The sequence below is a fragment of the Panthera leo genome, chromosome F3 (assembly GCF_018350215.1).
Source record: "Panthera leo isolate Ple1 chromosome F3, P.leo_Ple1_pat1.1, whole genome shotgun sequence".
Taxonomy (NCBI): Eukaryota; Metazoa; Chordata; class Mammalia; order Carnivora; family Felidae; genus Panthera; species Panthera leo.
Window position 1 is genome coordinate 36,743,001 of NC_056696.1, and position 20,689 is coordinate 36,763,689.

Sequence of the window (20,689 nt, forward strand, 5' to 3'; positions counted from 1 at the left end):
TTTATCAAAGTCAAGTTCTCAAAGATTAAAGTTCTCAAAAGTACCTTCTAATGAGATTCAAACCTTGTTTATTAAACGTAAGATGTATACAAAGCTTCACATTTGCATTGCTAATTGACCTCTTTCAAAGCTGGTTGACATTTTTGGTTCTTTTGAAAAGTCCTTATGATATTTTCTTTTTAAAGTCGAATTGATTAGCTCTTATGGGAAGAGACACACTTACTGTCATACAGGCTAATTTCTCCATATTAGCTGCCGCACACACAACACGACAAAATTAAATTCATCTTATATCTCCTGAACATTAATTATGTATCAGATACCATGCACAGTGGGTCAAAGGACCAGCACAATACCCTTAAAATCTTTTTAATCAATCCCTTCACACCCGTGGATCTTGTGCCTTGCAGTCAAGTTCTGCTTAGCTTCTAACAATTTGTTCTGCCTTTCATAAGGATTCCTTAACAGGTACAGCTTTGTGGTTATACAAAAGAGCCACACTCTGCATTCGCATGTAGTTGCCACTGAGTGCCATACACAATCCTCCCAGATGGATTTGGCTTGAGTTCCACTAAGCTATGAATCATGATATAGGGAACAGCAAGTGTTGGCAGGGCAACAGGAGTTCAGCTCTGAAAGCCTACAGAGAAATCGCATGAGTGCGTGGGTACCAGACCGCTGTCCTGGCTTTCCTGGCCTTTACAGAGATGCAGTTTTCCTTTGGCCTGTGTTGATTTATTAGCAAAGCAGCAGCAAAACAAGCTAGAGCAAGTTTCTTCCCACCCCTAAATTTATTGCCACCCCACAGCACAGATCTTATCTCACCAATGAAAACTGTGTAGAAATGGAAGATATATAGCTATGCTTGTTCTAGCACCCTCCAGCAGGAGCTGTTTACTAAAAGAAAGAGATTTGGGTATAATGTAGCACCATTAAGCATCTGTAGCTCAGCCAGCCTGAGTACTTAATTAGTTTGGCATTGACTCCATATATGAACTTTTCCAAAAAGTTTTCTTGAATGAAATGAACAAGATGAACAGCTGTGGCTGTTACTTTTATCTCTCTAGACACACCAGATTACCCTCAACAGTCTGTGGGAATGAGAAGACAAATCTCACTTGCTACAGCGGAGGCAACTGCTCAGAGTTCCAGGGCGAATTAAAATGTCTGTGCCCGCCAGGTTTTACTGGGGAATGGTGAGTCACATTAGAACTTCATAGAAGAAAATTCTGGGCTGAAGAACAGGGGGATTATTCAAAGTTGATTTCTCTAATTTTTCATCTCAGTTCCCATAGGAAAATCCATGCTGAAATATGGGTCCAACCAGAGTCAAATAATTTAAAAAAAAAAAGAAAAATTACAGTTTAGGTCAAAGTAAAGAACACTTTATTAGCCACGACTTCAAATAGGAAAATATGTCTTTGAAAAAATGTGGTATTTTTCTTTCTGATAAGTACTTCTGGATTCATGTTTCTTTCCCACTACCTCTCATACATGATGCAAATATAGTTGTTGTTGAAGTAAAGTAAAAATATACCTGAAAGATTGCCTCATAGAATTACCTAGAACCCTACAAGTATATATACCTTACCCATAAGAGTCTGTCTTTCCCAGAGAAACCCTTCAACAGTTCTTCACATAATACAAGGATTGGTGATACGGAGTTGGACAATGGCTTTAGACAGTCTGTGGCTGGCTGAAAATGTAGGCAAATTTAGATATGTGTTTGACTAGCTGAAGATGAGGTCAAAGATAAGAAAAAGGGACATACTTCACAGCTTTTATCAGATTCTCAAAAGGATCAATGTCCCCAAAATGATTATAAACCAGGGTTCTATAGGATATAGATGCAGACCTCTATAGAAGCAGATAATAATTAACCATTTGTTGAGCACTAAGTCGTGCATCTTATAAGTGTTATCCCTACTTGTTATTTATTTATTTTTATTTTAGAGAAAGAGAGAGCACGTGAGTGGGGTAGAGGGGCAGAGAGAGAGAGAGAGAGAATCTTAAGCAGCCTCCATGCACAGCACAGAGCCCAATGCAGGACTCAATCCCACAACCCTGGGATCATCACCTTAGCCAAAATCAAGAGTCAGATGCTCAACTGACTGAGCCACCTAAGCACTTCTATCTCTAGGTGTTATTATTTCCACTTTTCCTTTACATAAACTGAGGCTGAGGGATTAAGTTACAGGTCAGATGTATCCAGGTATATGCTGCAGAAGGGTTGAGCTGCCTTCAAAGCCTGTGCTCATCTTTTGAATGTGCTCACCTAAATGAATAAATCTATGTTTGCAACAATTAACAGAAAATGGAAAAAGTGCTCCTTCATCTCATATGCCATTCAGGATAAGATAGTAATTTCTGACCAGAATTCCTGCATTGAACAGATTGCATAAATTAGAATACAAAGCACTTGACAATGAGATTTTGACTGATTAATTTTTCTCAAAAGAGTAGTTAATAAAATAATAGATATATTTGTGCTCCGTGACAATTACAGTTTTGAATTTTCTCTTTTCCAGCTGGCTCTTTGGGCACTACACAGATTCAGCTCTTTTGCCTTTTTACAAAACAGCAGGCAGTCTAGGATATACTTACATTTTGCCCTTTCAACGTTCAATGACAAATCGAGTTCCTGCCTTTACAGTCTGCTTCCAGTGGTTGGCTCTAGATGGCACGGGCAGTCCAAGCATATATGTGCATCGAAAGACATAACCTTGGATCATATTCTACTTTTTATGGTACCAATTTTTACCATGCCACATATTGCTAACACAGAGACCATTCAATTGGCCTCCAATTCCATACACCTCTGAAATAGTGCAAATATTTCCTTATCCTAAATTTTGAAGAATTCTTTCACTATATTTAAGTGCTGGTTATTCCCTGCCTCGGTGTCACAACTTAATGTCACATTAATGTTCAATGGCACAATGCATAGACTCATCCAAAGCCTTGGATGATTTTCCTCTGCTATTCATACATTATGCCTATTTACAACAAACATTTCCTTTTCCTCCCACATTTGTTTAAAAAAATAATCTTTAAAAATGGGGTGGGGAGAGAACACCTGAGTGGCTCAGTCAGCTAAGTATCCAAGTGTTGATTTTGACTCAGGTCATGATCCCAGGGCCGTGGGATCGCGCCCCACATTGAACTCTGCACTGCCAGCACGGAGCCTGCTTGGGATTCTCTCTCTCCTCTGTCTCTGCCCCTCCCCTACTCATGCTCTCTTTCTCTCAAAATAAATAAATAAACATTAAAAAATAATAATGGGGCACCTGGGTGACTCAGTCGGTTAAGCATCTGACTTCGGCTCAGGTCATGGTCTCACAATTTGTGGGTTTGAACCCCACATCAGGCTCTGTGCTGACAGCTCAGAGCCTGGAGCCTGCTTCAGATTCTGTCTCCTTCTCTCTCTTCCCCTCCCCCTCCCCTGCTCATGCTCTGTCTCTCTCTCTTAAAAATAAACGTTAGAAATTTAAAAAAAAATATTGCATTTAAATGCAAATTATTGGGGTGCCTGGGTGGCTCAGTCGGTTCAGCATCCAATTCTTGATTTCGGCTCTCGTCATGTCTCATGGTCATGAGATCAAACTCTTGTGTTGGGCTATCCAAGACTCTCTCTCTCCCTCTCCCTCTACCCCTCTCCTGCTCACACACACACATGCACACTGTCTCTGTAAGTAAGTAAGTAAGTAAATAAATAAATAAATGCAAAGTATTTGTTTAAAATGTGGTAAGAAAAGGAAGCTCCAAGTTTTCTTTCCTCTCCCAAGACTCTTTCATCTGGATAAACTTCTCTGTGGCAAATGGATTTCTAAAAGAGTGAACACGTGCTCAATAGCTTCTGTACTTTTCAAAGTCCTTAGGCATCGTTAGTTAATTCGTTGCATGTTAATGGATTTATTTATTTTGATTTTCCATGTATTAATTAACCTCTAATGAAAGCTCCAATAATGTTTATAAGGAATACGCATGTGTGATACACCATTTAGTTCCAGAGAGAAATAGATAAGAAATGGAGAAAGAGTAGCTGGAAGAGGCCTGGAAAATACTAGATAATCTCTGAAGGCCTAGGGGAATGTGACTTCCATAACGCCAAAAGATATTGAAAAGCTGTCTTCCTGCAAATTGCCTCCTCTTCTGCCTGGCTAACCCCCCAACTTTATAGTGTCATCCTGGCAGGTTGTAAATGATGAATGGTGTGGACACTCTGGTCCACCCAGGACGGAGTGCTTGGCAGGCTCTCGCAAGTTGTCAGCTTTTGTTCAGATCTAATCAGAGAAGTCTCCTTCCAGGCCAGAAGCCGGAGCCAAAAAGGGAAAACAGAATGTCTCAGCTATGCTTGGTATCCAAGGGGATAAGGAGCTGTTTTTCTGGGAAGAAATCTTTTTCTTTTTTCCTTTATACCTTGGGTTGGGCCTCCCCACTCACCCCTTCATTTCTCTTCATTTTAAGCCTAGTGATTAGCTGATGATTCATGCATGCAAGTGGTACCTTTTGGGAGGTGGGGAATGAAAAATTGTTGACGTTACGCTTCGACATTGTAAGCTTCTCTTTAGGGATTCTTGAAGCTAACATTTGATATGAATTTCCCAAAGTAAAAGAGATGCCTTAGTTACTGCTCTATCCTGAGACCTAACAGCGTGTTTGGCGAATGGCAAATGCTAAATACATATCTACTGAATGACTGCATGAGTGGCTGGCGAATTAATCGGTGAATATACGGAAGAACAAGTTGTTCCATAAATAACAAGAGTAGGTGAAAGATGACAGCATCCCAGGGAAGAGGAAAATTTCAATACACTTTTTAGAGTTGCTATATCACTTGTTTGGGAAAACTTGGCTTTTGAAAGTCGTTCTGACTATTTAAAAATGACACTTAGCTATGAAACATATTTATTAGCAACTGAAATTTTCTAAATATCTACTTTTGCTTTTTGTTAAAAAAAAACAATGGGATTCCAAAGGAAAATAATCCCAAATCTCCCAGAATAAACCAATTCCCCCCCCTAGTTTTGAAGGACTTTCTTTCCCCCCACAGCCTGAAGGCCTGGATTCATCAGCAGCCTCGCAGCCGGAGCCTGGGCCTGCTCTGTATCCTTCAGGTTGGCAAATTCAGCCTCACCCATGGTTCCTATGTGCCCCCAATAAACTGACCCACAAGTGGCAAAGACCCTAATGCTCTTCAGGAACAAACTGGTTTCTTCAGGTTTTTCTTGGTTTCTCACTATTTGCACCTGTTTTCTCATTCTAATTGTGTGTGTGTGTGTGTGTGTGTGTGTGTGTGTGTGTGTGTCTACAAATCATTTCCCTTAAAAACAAAATTTGTTACGGGAATTTTAAGGAATCTCTCCCCCGTTATTAGGAATATGTAAGTTGCGTGGCAACTGGTAAATGAGACTGCACTGTTCCAAGTAGGTGAGGTGAGTTTTTTCCTTTCCCCATTTCACAGCCAGTTTGCTCAACAAAGACCAAGGCTTCTGCTGGTTCTGTTTATTTTCAAGGTGTGAAAAGGACATCGATGAGTGTGCCTCTGATCCCTGCTTCAATGGAGGTCTGTGCCAGGACCGGGTCAACAAGTTCCAGTGCCTCTGTGATGTCGCCTTTGCTGGTGAACGCTGTGAGGTAGATGTGAGTGGACTCTCCTTTTACATCTCTCTCTTACTCTGGCAGAATCTCTTTCAGCTTCTTTCTTACCTCATTCTGCGCATGAATGATGAGGCAGTTATTGAGTGGGGTGAACCGGAAGATTATTAACATTCATTTGGACATTCCCAAATTTAAAAGCCGTTGAATTTCAAGAAATGCCTTGACTTGTTTTAGATTCTGAAAAAGAAAATAAAAAACTAACTACCTTGAAAATCAAAATAAATTCAAGGGCTAATTAAGCGATCACGAGCATAATATGAGAATAGCAAGTATTTACCTATTTCAGCTATACATGTAAAAATTTTTCTTTTTTTAAAGTTTATTTTATTCATTTTGAGAGAGAGAGAGAGTGTTGGGAAGGGAGGGGCAGAGAGAAAGGGAGAGAGAGAATCCCAAGCAGGCTCTGCGCTGTCAGTGTAGAGCCTAACTCAGGGCTTGAACCCATAAATTGTGAGATCATGACCTGAGCCAAAACCAAGAGTTGGGCTCTTAACTGACTGGGCCACCCAGGCGCCCCAAAAATATTGTTCTTAACATAACCAGAAACATCTCATCATTGAGTGTACTCAGTAAGATACGTTATCATTCTGAGTGCTTCCATATGTGAATGACCACTATGCTAAGATCACATTTTCTCCCCCATTCCACTGCTGTGTGGACTTCTGTAATGTTAGTTGCCTCATTCACCCTGATCCTAAGTCATTTATATTCTTTCATTCCCATCTATTATTCATGACCTGACAGTTTTAAAATTACCGATTAAACTGTTTTTCATACCCGTCTATGTTTTAATATGTTGTTATTCAAATACTGCTTCGGATGCTGTGTCTCCCTCTCTCTCTCTCTGCCCCCTCCCCCACTCACTCCCTGCCTCTCTCCCTCTGAAAAATAAACATGAAAAAAAAATTTTTTTAATGAAATGTTGCCAACCCTCTGGTAAGTTAAAAAAAATATATATGTATATATATATATATTTGTATATGTATATATATATATACATATATATACATACATATATATACACATGTGTATGTATATATATATATGTATGTATATATGTACATATATATATATATACATATACATATATATAAAGAGAAAGAAGGAAATCACACGAAATCCCTAAAATATAGAAATAAAATTTTCTGGTATAATTGGTATCAAAACTCAAGTGATAGCTCACCAGTATGATTTCTGATTCCCCAAAACCTCTCCTCCAATAGAATGACGCATAAGCACTATTTCCATTTCTTTTTCCTACAATACTTTCTATTCAAATAGAGTAACTTTCTGCTAATTGCTTATAAATCTATGAGCTTGCTGACATTTCTATCAAATGGACTGACTCGAATTGTTTTTCAAGGCATATTTAATTTTAAAAAGTACTATCGTATATCCATACACCAAAAATATATATTATAAAACTTGATTTCTTGGAGGCATGTTTTTCTAAAATTTACAAGTAAATGCGTCATCTTTGAGTATCTTTCTGAAAAAATAATAAAAGCATATGGAAGGTGTGGAAAGTACCTTCCATAATTAGAATATATTTGGCATTATGTTTTGTAAATATATACCTGAAATGATGGATCTACTAAGACTACTAAGTTAGTAAATTAACTAATGAGATATGCAAACATTATTTATTTATTAGCTTTCATAGAGTAAATAAAATAGTAATTTAGAAAATGCTTTATTTGATATTTTTAATTGCTTCCACTGGCATGTTAGCATTTCTGCTAAATATCTTTGTATGGATGTCCCCTTCCAAAGGAGACATTGTGTTCATTTAAAGGGAAAGTGGTTTGACCCTATGAATTAATTTAGAAAGTGACTACAGTAACAGTGACCGGACAAATATAATTGTATAAATGTGTCTATGTCTTTAGGAGCTGCCCTGGTTTGAAAACATGAGGGTGATTTAGCCATCGGGTGATAGCCAATACTCATTTATTCCCAATTGTTTTTTTTTTAAAAAGTTGTTTTTCTGTGGAAATGACCAAGGAAAACCTAAATATAGTACTCAAAACAAATCAAAACAAAAAGACAAAATGGTATACTCTGAAAGCAAATGAGATGTGTTCAATTTTATTTTTCAATAGCAATATAAGGTTTTATGCAGAAAATCCCTATCCTGTAGAATACTGGCAGTCATTTCAAACTAGAAGCAACTTATTTTGAAGTTTTTCCTTAATCCCTATGCCTTTCCCTCACATTCAGGCAGCATGCAGACTGCTGTCTCAGATGGATCTGTTCCAAAGTTAGACTTTGTGACAAGAGACTTGGGGAAAACCTTCATCAATATTTGCATTCCCAAATATTTGAAGTAAACATAAAGTAGATTATGGCCAAAACCCATACATACAGTTTTCACATTGACTCCTTTTGGACAATCCTGTAATTATGTACTTACAGGCCATTACAATGTGATTTGTTACTTTCCAAGTATATTTGAGTCATTCACAAACTCTTTGTAAAATTCTGATCTCTGTTGTCACTGTAACTGTCAATTGCTTTTCTGTTTTCCAAATGTCTTGTCATGAGATTTCTGACTTAAAACAAAAATACCTTCCTTTTTCTTGTTATTCTTTTGTGTTTTTAATTGCATTGTGTGTGATTATGGCTTTTACATATTTACACAGAAAAATAAAACTGGTTCCTGTATCTCCACTTCTCATCCTCTGACAACTGTCTTCATTTTCCTTGACTGTGTCTTGCATGCAAAGATGTCCACAAGCCAGGCATGCGCATATGTGTGTTTGTGTGTGCGCACACGCGCGCATGCGCACACACACACACACACACACACACACACATCACGTAATGAACACAGAATTGAGGTTTCCTCCCCCACACGTGTCCCTGCAAGTAAATACCTTAAGCCATCAAAATCAAGGTCCCATGTACTTTCCCTGTCTGGTTAGTATTCCTCTAGTTGACATTCTAGAATTGATCATATCCCTACTTATTTTTACTATTGGTTTACTTTGCCCCCATAGTAGACTTGGTTCAACCTGGGTCCCAGGAGGGGCTATCTCACCTAAATGATAGAAATTCACACAAACTCCTCTACAACAAGTTTCTGAAACAGAACCTGTATTTAGTTGAATACCAGATAATTTCTTTTTGCTTATTTTTAAGATTTGATATCGGAACTAAACAAGGCTCTGTCTCTGTTTTTGGCCGTGCCTCTTCCTTCTTTGTGTGTGTGTGTGCCTGAAGAATGGTTTTTATTACCCCTCCTTTTTAGGGTGTAGGGAAGTAGGGAAAATAGGAACGTTTGCAGAAATTAGCATTTTGGCAACATGAAGAAATAATTAAATTCAGGTAACACTGAGGACAATCAAAATCTCCCACCTTCCAAAATCTTCACCAAATTGTGTTTAAAGATCCTTTTGCCATTTCTGAGTTTTAAAATCGAAGTTATTCAGCTTAATTTTGCAGAACGAAAATGGAGTCTTTTTTGGAAATGGTGAGACATAAAACTTGAGTTTAGTGATGTAGATGGGAAACCAGTGAAGAAAACAAATCTGTGTTGTTCAACTACAAAAATTACTACTAATATGGACTATTTCACTTCTCTATTTTTTTAATCGATGCAACAATAACTTAACAAATACCTCCCATGTGTAATGCTCTGGATTAGGTACTGAGAATACACGTGTAAATTAGACACAGTGCTTGCTCACAACAAATTGAAGGTCTGGTTGAGCTTGTGGACAAACAGTGAAGGAGAGTTCCTGCATCAGCGTTGGGCTGAAACTAAGCACCAGCTGTAAAGGAGCACTTAGGAGGGGCTTTTTTGCCCAGTCTTAAAGGTGGATGTGGAAGGTCAAAGAAAGCCTAAAACCTAAGCTGGGATTCAAAGGTAAACAAGTGTCAAGGTGTGGCAGGAGGGATGGAACAGTAGAGACTTGTTTCTGGCAGAGGGGGCTGCAGAGGGCGTAGGGTGGCTGGAGCCTGAAGTGCAGTGGGAACACAGTAAAACCGAGGCTGTAGAAGAAGTGAGTCCTTGGAAGTCAAATCACTCACCGTGGCATTTCTCTAAAATTAATGGGGAGTCCTTAATGGGGTTCGATCAGAAAAGTAGCATGATCATACTTGCACTTTAGAAACATCAGCCGGGCTTCTGTGTAGATGAGTTAAAAGAAATGCAAGACTGGGCCCAAAAAGACACATTTAGGAGGCTGTTACAGTAAACACAAAGGCAATGTAGAAGAGGGGTAAATTAACAAAATTTGAATCTATAAGACCTACCTCATGATTGTTCGGAGAAGGTGTAGTTCTGAGGGGATACTCCAGTTAAATTTTGTGAATATTATTTAAAAATATTTGTTGACTTAAGGGACCCCTGGGTGGCTCAGTCAGTTAAGTGTCTGTCTTTGGCCCAAGTTATGATCTCATGGTTCGTGGATTCGAGCCCCGCATCGGGCTCTGTGCTGACAGCGCAGAGCCTGGAGCCTGCTTCGGATTCTGTGTCCTTCCCTCTCTGCCCCTCCCCCACTTACACTCTGTCTCTCTTTCTGTCTCAAAAATAAATACACTTTTTAAAAAAATAAAAAAGTAAAAATATTTGTTAATTTAATAAATGAACATGTATAAGGTTCAGTGGGATATCCAAGTACAGTTATTAATCAGTGTGAATATTCCAGTCTGGAGTTCAAGAGATATAGCTGAGTTGGGTGTATAAATTTGGGAGTCATATTATAGATCTGTTGACCTTTTGTATTCCATTCTTCATATCTATAATGCACTTGCATTTTTTTCTTAGTATTTTTTCCAGTTTTACTGAGATATAAATGACATAGAACATGTGTAAGTTTAGAATGTGCAAGTTGCCAATTTGACACACTTACATGTTGCAAAATAACTACCACCATAGCCTTTGCTAACACCTCCATCTCATCACATAATTACCATTTCTTTCTTTTGTGTGTTTGTGTGTGTGTGTGTGTGGTGAGAACATTTACCATCTATTAGCAACTTTTTAAAGTTTATTTATGTATTTTGAGAGAGAGAGCTTATGTGTGCGCAGGGAAGGGACAGAGAGAAGGGGGGGGAGAGAGAGAGAGAGAGAGAGAGAGAGTCCCAAACAGGCTCTGCGCTGTCAGCACAGAGCCCCATGAGGGGCTGGATCCCGCAAACCATGAGACTATGACCTGAGCCAAAATCAAGAGTCGGACACTTAACTGACAGAGCCACCCAGATGCCCCTCTTAGCAACTTTTAAGTATGCAGTACAGTAGTATTATGCACTATTAGATGCCATGCTGAATATTAGATTCCCAGAAGTCACTCATCGTATAACTGAAAGTTTGTACCCTTTGACCAGCATCTCCCCATTCCTCACCCTCAGCACCTAGCCACCATTCTACTCTCTGCTTCTATGTTTTGTTCGGTGTTTTTAGATTGTACATACTAGTGGGATCATACAGCACTTTTTATTTTTTGTCTGACTTATTTCACTTAGCCCAATACCCTCAAGATCCAAATGGCAGGATTTAATTATTTCTTGTGTGGAATAGTGTTCTATTACACTTACATACCAGATCTTCTTTATTCATTCATCTGTTAGTAAACATATAGGTTGTTTTCATACCTTGGCTATTGCAAATAATTCTGCAATAAACATGGGAGTGCAGCTATGTCTTTGAGATAAGGGTTTCATTTCCTTTGGATATATATACCCAGAAATGGAATAGCTGAATCATACGGTAGTTCTATTTTTAATTTTTTAAAGAATCTCCATACTAGTTTCCATAGTGTCTGCACCAATGTACATTCCCACCAGCATGCATCAGGGTCACCCTTTCTCTACCTCCTCCCCAACACTTGTTATGTCTTGTCTTTTTGATGACAGCCATTGTGACGGGTGACATTGTCACTATAGTTTTGATTTATATTTCCATGATGATTAGTGATGTTGAACACCTTTTCATGTGCCTGTTAGCCATCGATGTGTCTTCTTTGGGAAAATGTCCATTCTGTTTCTCTGCCCATTTTTAACTCAGATCAGGGGTATTTTGCCATTGAGTTGTGTGAGTTCTTTATACATTTTGGATATTAACCCCCAATCAGATATGATTTGCAACTATTCTCTTCCATTCCATAGGTTGACTTTCATTTCATGGGTGGTTTCTTTTGCTTTGTGGAAGCTTTTTAGCTTCATGTAGTCCCACTTGAATACTTTTGCTTTTATTGCCTTTACTTTTGGTATCAAATCCAAAAATATCATTGCCAAAACCAATATCAAGGAACTTACACCATAAGTTTTTGTCAAGGAATTTCACAGTGTCAGGTCTTACACTCAAGTCTTGATCCATTTCGAGTTGATTTTTCTATATGGTGTGTGAAAGGAATCCAGTTTTATACTTTGGTGTGTGGCTATCCAGTTTTCCCGACACCATTTATTGAAAAAATAATCCTTATTTTTGGCTTCTTTGTCAGAAATTAATTGGCCATAGAAGGGTGGATTTATTTCTGGGCCCTGGATTCTTTTTCATGTGTCTATGTGTCTGTTTTTATGCCAAGCCCATCGTGTTTGACATCAGGAAGTATGCCTCCTCCAGCTTTGTTCTCTCTTCTCAAGATTGCTTTGGCTGTTCAGGGTCTTTTGTGGTTCCATATAAACTTTAGGATTGTTTGTTCTATTTCTACGAAAAATGCCATTGAAATTTTGATAGCGATTGCATTGAATCTGTAGATTGCTTTAGGCTTGACATTTGAACAAAATAAATTCTCCCAATTCATGAGCACAGAATATCTTCCCATTATTTGTATCTTCTTCACTTTTTTTCATTCATATTTCATAGTGTTTAGTGTACAGGTCTTTTACCTCCTTGGTTAAATTTATCCCTAAGTGTTTTATTACTTTTGATATTATTGTAAATAGGATTATTTGTTAATTTCGGATAGTTTGTTATTGGTGTATAGAAGCACAGCTGTTTTTTGTATGTTGTAAACCCCTAGAAGTAAACATAAGGAAAGAGTTTTATGATATTGGTCTTGGCAATGATTTCATGGGTATGGCACCAAAAGTACAGATAACAAAAGCAAGAATAGATATCTAGAACTACCTCAAACTTCATATTTTCTGCACAGCAAAAGAAACAATCAATTGAGTGCCTTTATCTTTCAGTCTGCTAATGTGATGTATTACACCGGTTATCCATTTAGAGAGCCCAGTTCATGCTTGATCTCACCAATCATGAAATCATGATCTAAGCCGAAATCAAGAGTTGGACACTTAAAATGACTGAGCCACCCAGGCGTCCATACATCCTACATTGATTAATTTTTATATGTTGAACTGTCCTTGCATCCCAAGGGTAAGTCCCACTGGATCGTGGTATATAATCCTCTCAGTATGCTATTAATTTTCTTTTCTAGTATTTTTCTAAGATTTTTGCATCTATGTTCATCAAGGATATTGGCCTATGGTTCTCTTTTCTTGGGATGTCTTTGGCTTTTGTGTCAGGGTAATGTTGACCTTATAAAACGAGTTTGGATATTTGTCTCCACTTCAATTTTTTTTGAAATGTTTGAGAAGGATTGCAGTTAATTTTTCTTTAAACGTTTGTTAGAATACATATGTTTTCACTCTTATGTGGATCCTGAGAAACCTAACAGAAGACCATGGGGGAGGGGAAGGAAAAAAAAAGTTAGAGAGGGAGGGAGCCAAACCATAAGAGACTCTTAAAAACTGAGAATAAACTAAGGGTTGATGGGGGGTGAGAGGGAGAGGAAAGTGGGTGACAGGCATTGAGGAGGGCGCCTGTTGGGATGCGCACTGGGTGTTGTATGGAAACCAATTTGACAATAAATTTCATATTAAAAAAAAATGTTTGGTAGAATTTACCAGGGAGGCCATCTGGTCCTGGGCTTTCTTTGTTGGGAGGTTAAGTTACCACATTTCTACCACCCCAATAATTGTTGTGAAAGGTAGAAAAGGAATAGATGATACTGTTGAAATTGTTAATAATGAGACGCACTTGCACAGCTTTCAATTTTAGAGGCTCTCATATTTGTAAGTCCAGTTTCTCCCCCTCATGATAACTCTGAGAGGCATTATTATCTTTACTTTAAAGATAAATGAATAGAGATTTAAAGTGGTCACCTGAATTTGTCTGGACCAAGTATCCGAGAAGCATCAGAACTAGGGTGTATCCACACCATTTGTTTCCAAGTCTAATGCCAAAGAAAGGCTTGAGGTCTCTGAGTGAGGAGCCAAGAAAGGGATGTTGAGGCAATTAGCAGGAATTTCCCTGTTATTGTGGTCCAAACTGGTCAAAAAAAATATGTTAGCCGTCATCAAGAATGGTTTGGAAAACCAAGTAACAACTCCTTTCCAATACAACCCTAAATTTGTGGTGCCTATAGCTTGTTGCCACATCTCTCGAAGGAACTGTCACAAATAGAGACGATAGCGAGAATAACTAGAATACCTGGAGAGAGAAGATTTGAGGAGCGAGCAGACATGTCTAATCGTTAAAGTTAATCTTTATCTCGGCTAAGTGAAGGGTCTGAACATACGTGCAAACTGATGGAGGGCCTGACTGAAGGAACCTGTTCAAAAAGTCCCAGAATTCCGGGGTGGGAAGTATTCATTGAGACCTTGTAAGTCTAGCAAGTAATAGGAAATTCCCCTTCACACTACAAAATTTATAGAACTCATTAAACTAAGAGAGGAAAGCAGAAAGTAAAAATAAACTCAGCAGGGATTTGGAGTCATTTGTGAATGACAGAGTCACAGATGGTTTCTGAGAGGGTGAGAGCCGTGCTTGATCATAAAGGCTGATGTCAAGGATGATGCCAACTGGCCCACATCCTCAGGCTTCTGTAAGAACAGAGCACTGGCCAGTGGCACGGGAGGCTTCCTCTCTCTGGCAGTTTCTTTGTGCTCTCAATTTGGCCTTCAGGAAAGAGGTACCCAGAACGACATTCTCTACAAATTATTATTTTAAAAAGCACTGTCACTTATCGCTGAGTTTCCACTAATTAGCATTCAGGAAGGAGTAAATATAGCATTAACATAAAAAACGGTTCTGGAATGTTATTTTGATGTATTTCAATCACTGAAATCAGGTCTGATTCAGTTCACTCATCTGTTTTCCTTTCATCTTTTCACACATTATTAAGACTTCTGCTTCACCAAGTATAATTAATGCTCTTCATTTCTTAATGTGAGGTCATCACCACTAGCTTCACAGAATTCATGTAACATAGACTTTCACCTTCAGCGCACATTTCTTCATGTGTCCAAAATAAAACAGAAACAGGTGATGGAGAGTGGGGCTCCGGGATGAGAGGTACAACTGGATTGGTTGGTGTTAAGCCACAGACAACTGCGAGAAACAACCAGGCTGAAGTTTGTCACCGAATTGACTAGCTAACCAAATCAAACAGCTTTTTTAGGTACCTGTCAAATTAATCTCATCATCTTTTAAATCTCCCTGATGGGATCACTGCATTGCTATAATACTGGACTTTGTGGAAATTGGTGTTTAAAACATTTATTTATCCATTTGTCCACTATTTATCAAGAATCTGCTCTAGGCAAGGCTCTGAGCTGAGCATAGGGAGCAACCAAAATGTACACAAAAGTTGTGTTCTTGCTCTCCAAGAGCTTAGGCAGGAGAACTGACTTCCGTGTGTAGCCCCACCCATAGAGTTTTATAATTTTGTAGATCATGAACATACTTGACATGTTCCTTTAATGATGTATGTTGGTTATGACAAGGGTGACTGCATTATTTATTATTTGACTGGAGTATTATGAGAGTGAAAGCAAGAACTATTAATAATCATGCTGGGACAACAACCTAAACTGATATTGTTCTGTGCAAACTGAGTTATATCCTAGTTATTGCCCAATGGGGAATGCATTATGTTTCACTGGATACATTTCCATTCTCTTCAAAATGTAGTTGAAATTTATGATAGGTAATTTCAGAAATTACGTGTACATGATACAACCAATTAGTTGGCCAAGTGACTCAAAGCAAACAATGAAGTCAATTGCATCTTGTTAGTTATCATTTTCTTGAATATTCTCCATTGTTCTATACTCAAGAAGAACTCTGGCATTGGCTCGATATATTAAGAAAAGAGTGGGGCGCCTGGGTGGCTCAGTCAGTTGAGCGTCCTTGGCTCAGGTCATGATCTCGTGGTTTGTAAGTTTGAGCCCTGCGTCGGGCTCTGTGCTGACAGCTCAGAACCTGCAACGGATTCTGTGTCTCCCTCTCTCTGCCCCTCCCAGCTCACGCTCTGTCTCAAAAATAAACATTAAAAAAAGTTAAAAAAAAAAAAAAAAAGAGTAGTGATCAACCAAACTGAAAATTTCTGGTATGCAATTGAATACCATGCTGTTGTCTAGTTGAACGTGGCACAAATTTAATTTTTCCTATTTTTTCATTTTCATTAATGGGGCGTGTATATTCTTATATAATATGGCTTTTCTTCTTGAATGACTTATATTGTCATTAGGAAATGAGACTTCGGCTCATTGAATCCATTGCTGATCTTTTTTGTAAGACTAAATGGAATGACTTGTAGAAAACTAGGTACACTCTGGGGAATTTAATATATGAAGAAATTTAAATATCAAGATAACTGAGTTAAAATTAGTAATTTTTTAATATATTATTTCTACTTAAAACTTTCATGACTCATAATATATATTTATGGATATATGCAGATTATTTTCTTAACTTTCATGAAGACAAGAAGAATTCTTTATTTCTAAAGGGCATAAAGTTATCTTTTACTCACAGTGATAATTTCTGAATCACAGAGTGTTTCATGTAAACTGTAGAAATCTATCAGAAACTAATCACATACAGAAAAGAAGCAATATATTAAATACAACTCATCCAAAAACAAATAGGCTATTTACAGTAAAGTATATTTGATCATTTGGAAAGCACATTCATGATTGTCTCATTGTCTCCCTGAGTGTAATTTAGTTCCACATGTGGCTCTGAATATATATTCCTTATACCCATTTCCTGTAATATTTCTTTGATAATCCTATGCAGATAGCAAGATTATGTTGTAAAAGAAAACCGAGGTACCAGTATATTTGTTATTCAAAGTTGCAAAATACATCTTAATGCCTGATAAATGACTGAAATCACTAGTTGATATCTAACAGGAAAAATTACATTTTTTTAATTAAAAAAATTTTTAATGTTTATTTTGAGAGAGAGAGAGAGAGACAGAGTGTGAACGAGGGAGGGACAGAGAGAGAGGGAGACACAGAACTCAAAGCAGGCTCCAGGCTCTGAGCTGTCAGCACAGACCCCGATGTGGAGCCCGAACCCATGAACTGGGAAATCATGACCTGAGCCAAAGTCAGATGCTTAACCAACTGAGCCACCCAAGTGCCCCAAAAGTTATGTTTTAAAACTAAAATGTTTCTTTGAATTTTTTAACAGCCAGCACCATGTTATATATATAATAGATACTAAATAAATATTCACTAACTTACCGATATAATGAGCAAAGTGCTTTTGAGGTAAGTTCAAAGTGGCAATTTCTCACTTAGAGAATTGTGTGTGTGGGTATATATTCAACCTCTCCCATAGTTATTGAAATTAATGAAAGTGATAGTACATGGTACATACAGAAAGTTGGCCCATTTTTTCCAACCAATTTTGCAAAATGAAAAAGGCAAGTCTTGGTCATTAGTAAGAACTTTGGTAATGAGATTGTCTTAAGGATAAGTGAGCCACACTCTCCATTAGGGGAACATTTCCATCCAAGAATCAAATGCGCAGAAGCCCTATTATTTATGCTGAAGTGGAATTTGATACAGATCGCCCCTATCCTGAGCCAATCCCAGAGGAAGTTTTTTTTTTAAATTTTTTTTTAACGTTTATTTGTTTTTGAGACAGAGAGAGACAGAGCACGTATGGGGGAGGGTCAGAGAGAGGGAGACACAGAATCTGAAACAGTGTGCTGAGCTGCCAGCACAGAGCCCGACGCGGGACTCGAACTCACAGGCCGCGAGATCATGACCTGAGCTGAAGTCGGCCGCTCAACCGACTGAGCCACCCAGGCGCCCCGAGGAAGTTTAGATCCATAAAGACACGGGCTCACACCTGTAACATAATCATCTGGACACCCAAGGACGCTCTCAGAGCAGCCCGCAGGGATATATTTAATTTGACTTCCTTTTTGCATTTAGAAGAGCATTACATTCTATCAGATGGACAGAGCCCCTCAAGATCTAAGCGACTGAGAAGAGAAGCATCATTTCGCTTCAAAGATAGATGCAGTTGAATTATTAAAATCATGTCCTGTTAATTCATCTTCTCTAAAGCAAGTAAGAGCCCACCACTGTTGGAATTTTGAAAAAATGACATTTTATTTATTTTCCTTAAGTTTATTAAGAGAGAGAAGAAGAGGAGGGGGACGCAAGGAGAGAGGAAGAGAGAGAGAATCCTAAGTAAGCAGCTCAGCACTGTCAACATGAAGCCTGATGCGGGGCTCAAACTCACATACCCATGAGATCGTGACCTGAGCTGAAATCCAGAGTCACGTGCTTCGCCGACTGAGCCGTTCAGAAGCCCCGAAAAAAAGACATTTTAAAGGATATGTTGCTCATTTCTTTTGGAGCCTTAAATCCTTATTTCATTCCTCTTTGCCTGGTCAAATGTATATGTTCTGAAAACTCGCCAGGGAAGCATTCCTTGCTTCTCTCCCCTACCCAGTCAGTGCTGGGAGTGTCTTCATGTTTCTACACCATGCTAAGTACACCTCTATCATAACGCTTCATACTTGTGGAGGGCTCACTCTGAGCCAGGCATTATGCTAAAGTCATTACACACATTGTCTTCTTTATCATTCACAAAGTCCCCTTAGGAAATCGTATTTTCCATGTTACTGACGAGAGCACAGAGTCAGGGAGCGGTCAAGCACGTTTCCCAAGAATATCCAGTTCAGAAGTTGAAGGACATGAATTCACATTGGTGGGGTATGTGTACCTCTGACCAGTAAGCAATACGGCAAAAGTCTTTATTTACTTGTCACCTTGTCCTCCATCCTGGGAGCTACAGAAAGGTGGACAGAATGTCTCGTTTAACTTTGTAATTTCAGTGCCTGATAGAGCAGATGCTTCAGTATTTACTGAAGGAGTAAATGGATGGATGAACGGTATGTAGTGTGCACAAACAGAGAAACTCTGGTGTTGCCAGAGGTGGGGAGAAAAGAAGTTTCACACAGAAGATATATGATCCTCAGGGGCTCCTCGGTGGCTCAGTCAGTTAAGCCTCCAACTCTTGATATCGTCACAGGATGTGATCTTGCTCTTGTGAGATCCAGCCCTGAGCCAGGCTCAGCGTGGAGCTTGCTTGGGATTCTCTCTCTCCCTCTCTCTCTCTCTCTCTCTCTGCCCCTTTCCTGTTCGTTTCCCCCCCCCCCCCAAAATAAATAAATAAACATTAAAAAAGTATACATGATCCAAGTCTTAAAGAATAAGCAGCAATTTTCTTGGCAAAACAAAACACACATTTTCCCTTGATGTGTTTTTGTGGTGTTTTGTTTTGTTTGATTGTTTGTTACCAAATTGTTAATTATATTGATTTTCACTGAAGAAATTAAGTCACAGATAAAGTCGTGTGCCTGTTAGCAAAGAGAGCTCCGAATGCCCAGGTTCTTATTCCTACTATAAATATTACAGTACGTATATAATTGTCCACTGCTTTGGTTGATTATTCGTTCTTTACACAACTGAGTTTTTATATTTGAAAAGGAAACCTGGAAAATCACTGTCAGGACATATACTTCCATAGGGACCAGTGAGCAAGGCTTGGAGATAGGAAAGATGGGAGGAAATTGATGGCACTGGCCCCAAAAAGATAATCAACATCACCCAGATTGTTGAAGAGGCCCTAAGCAATGAGAGGCGAAAATATGCTTAGGAAAAATAGGTGATGCCAGGAGAAAAAGGAGGATCCAGGAAAGAGCTAGAAGAATTTATAAGTAGAAAGAGCCCTGCGGCAGCCACAGGAGCATAGGGAGGTAGACAGAATTAAATGGTATTTTCCCCAAGAGCAGCATCAATGAGACCAAAACGTACCTTTTTTTTTTTTTTTTTTTTTTTTTTTTTTTTTATAAAACCACTTGTCAGAAAAGCCTTACAGCGGCTCCTGGGTGGCTCAGTCGGTTGAGCAGCCAACTTCGGCTCAGGTCACGATCTTGAGGTCCGTGAGTTTGAGCCCCGCGTCGGGCTCTGTGCTGACTGCTCAGAGCCTGGAGCCTGTTTCACATTCTGTGTCTCCCTCTCTCTCTGACCCTCCCCCGCTCAAGCTCTGTCTCTCTCTGTCTCAAAAATAAATAAACGTTAAAAAAAAAATTAAAAAAAAAAAAGAAAAGCCTTACAAAGACATCTCCAAATGTTCTCCCTTTTCGAAATTCAATCGAGCCTGAAGGATTTGTGCTGTCCACTCCCACCTCCTCCTTGCCAATTCACCCTCTTGCTAAGCCACCTTCCCTGCAATAACTGTCCTGTGGGATGAGCCCACATTCTGGGCCTCTCCACAGGAAATGCAGTGTTCGGTCTTCACAAGTCCCATGGTGGTGCCTAGAGCTGCCTGAGTCAACGCCTTCCACCCATCCCCTGCAACTGTAAGAAGGAGAATATCTTCCCAAAGTAACCACTCCGCCCACACATTTGTTTCAACAACGTGTCTGACAATGGGTAGGGCACAGGGAGAGAGGGCCAGAGCAGGGAATCAGGTCAATGTAATATATAATCCCAACTGTAATCATTTCAAGGAAACTACAATCTAGTTTCAGAGGGAAAAATAAGACATAGTGGAGACCATTAATCCCTAATGTCGTTCCTGAGTGAAAAGCACAGTAGGAATTCACATAATTTTGGTGACTATGAGCTGTTATAAGAGGGGAAGTTTTCCTGGAACATATGGGAATGAAGAGAGCCCATGAAATATGGGACAGATTATTTGGAGGACAGAAAATGGGAGAGCATTCAAGAGAGACAAAGGTCATGAGTAAAGATGTGCTAG

At 39.0% G+C, this 20,689-nt stretch overlaps 1 protein-coding gene across 1 annotated transcript in view; it reads left to right on the forward strand.

Moving 5' to 3' along the window:
- CRB1 (crumbs cell polarity complex component 1) overlaps window positions 1-20,689 on the forward strand; it is a 132,174-nt gene that overhangs the window by 91,893 nt on the left and 19,592 nt on the right. The window contains exons 9-10 of the mRNA XM_042925945.1: window positions 1,068-1,196; window positions 5,517-5,643. Of these exons, the coding sequence (XP_042781879.1) occupies window positions 1,068-1,196; window positions 5,517-5,643 (256 nt within the window). The remainder of the gene's footprint in view (window positions 1-1,067; window positions 1,197-5,516; window positions 5,644-20,689) is intronic.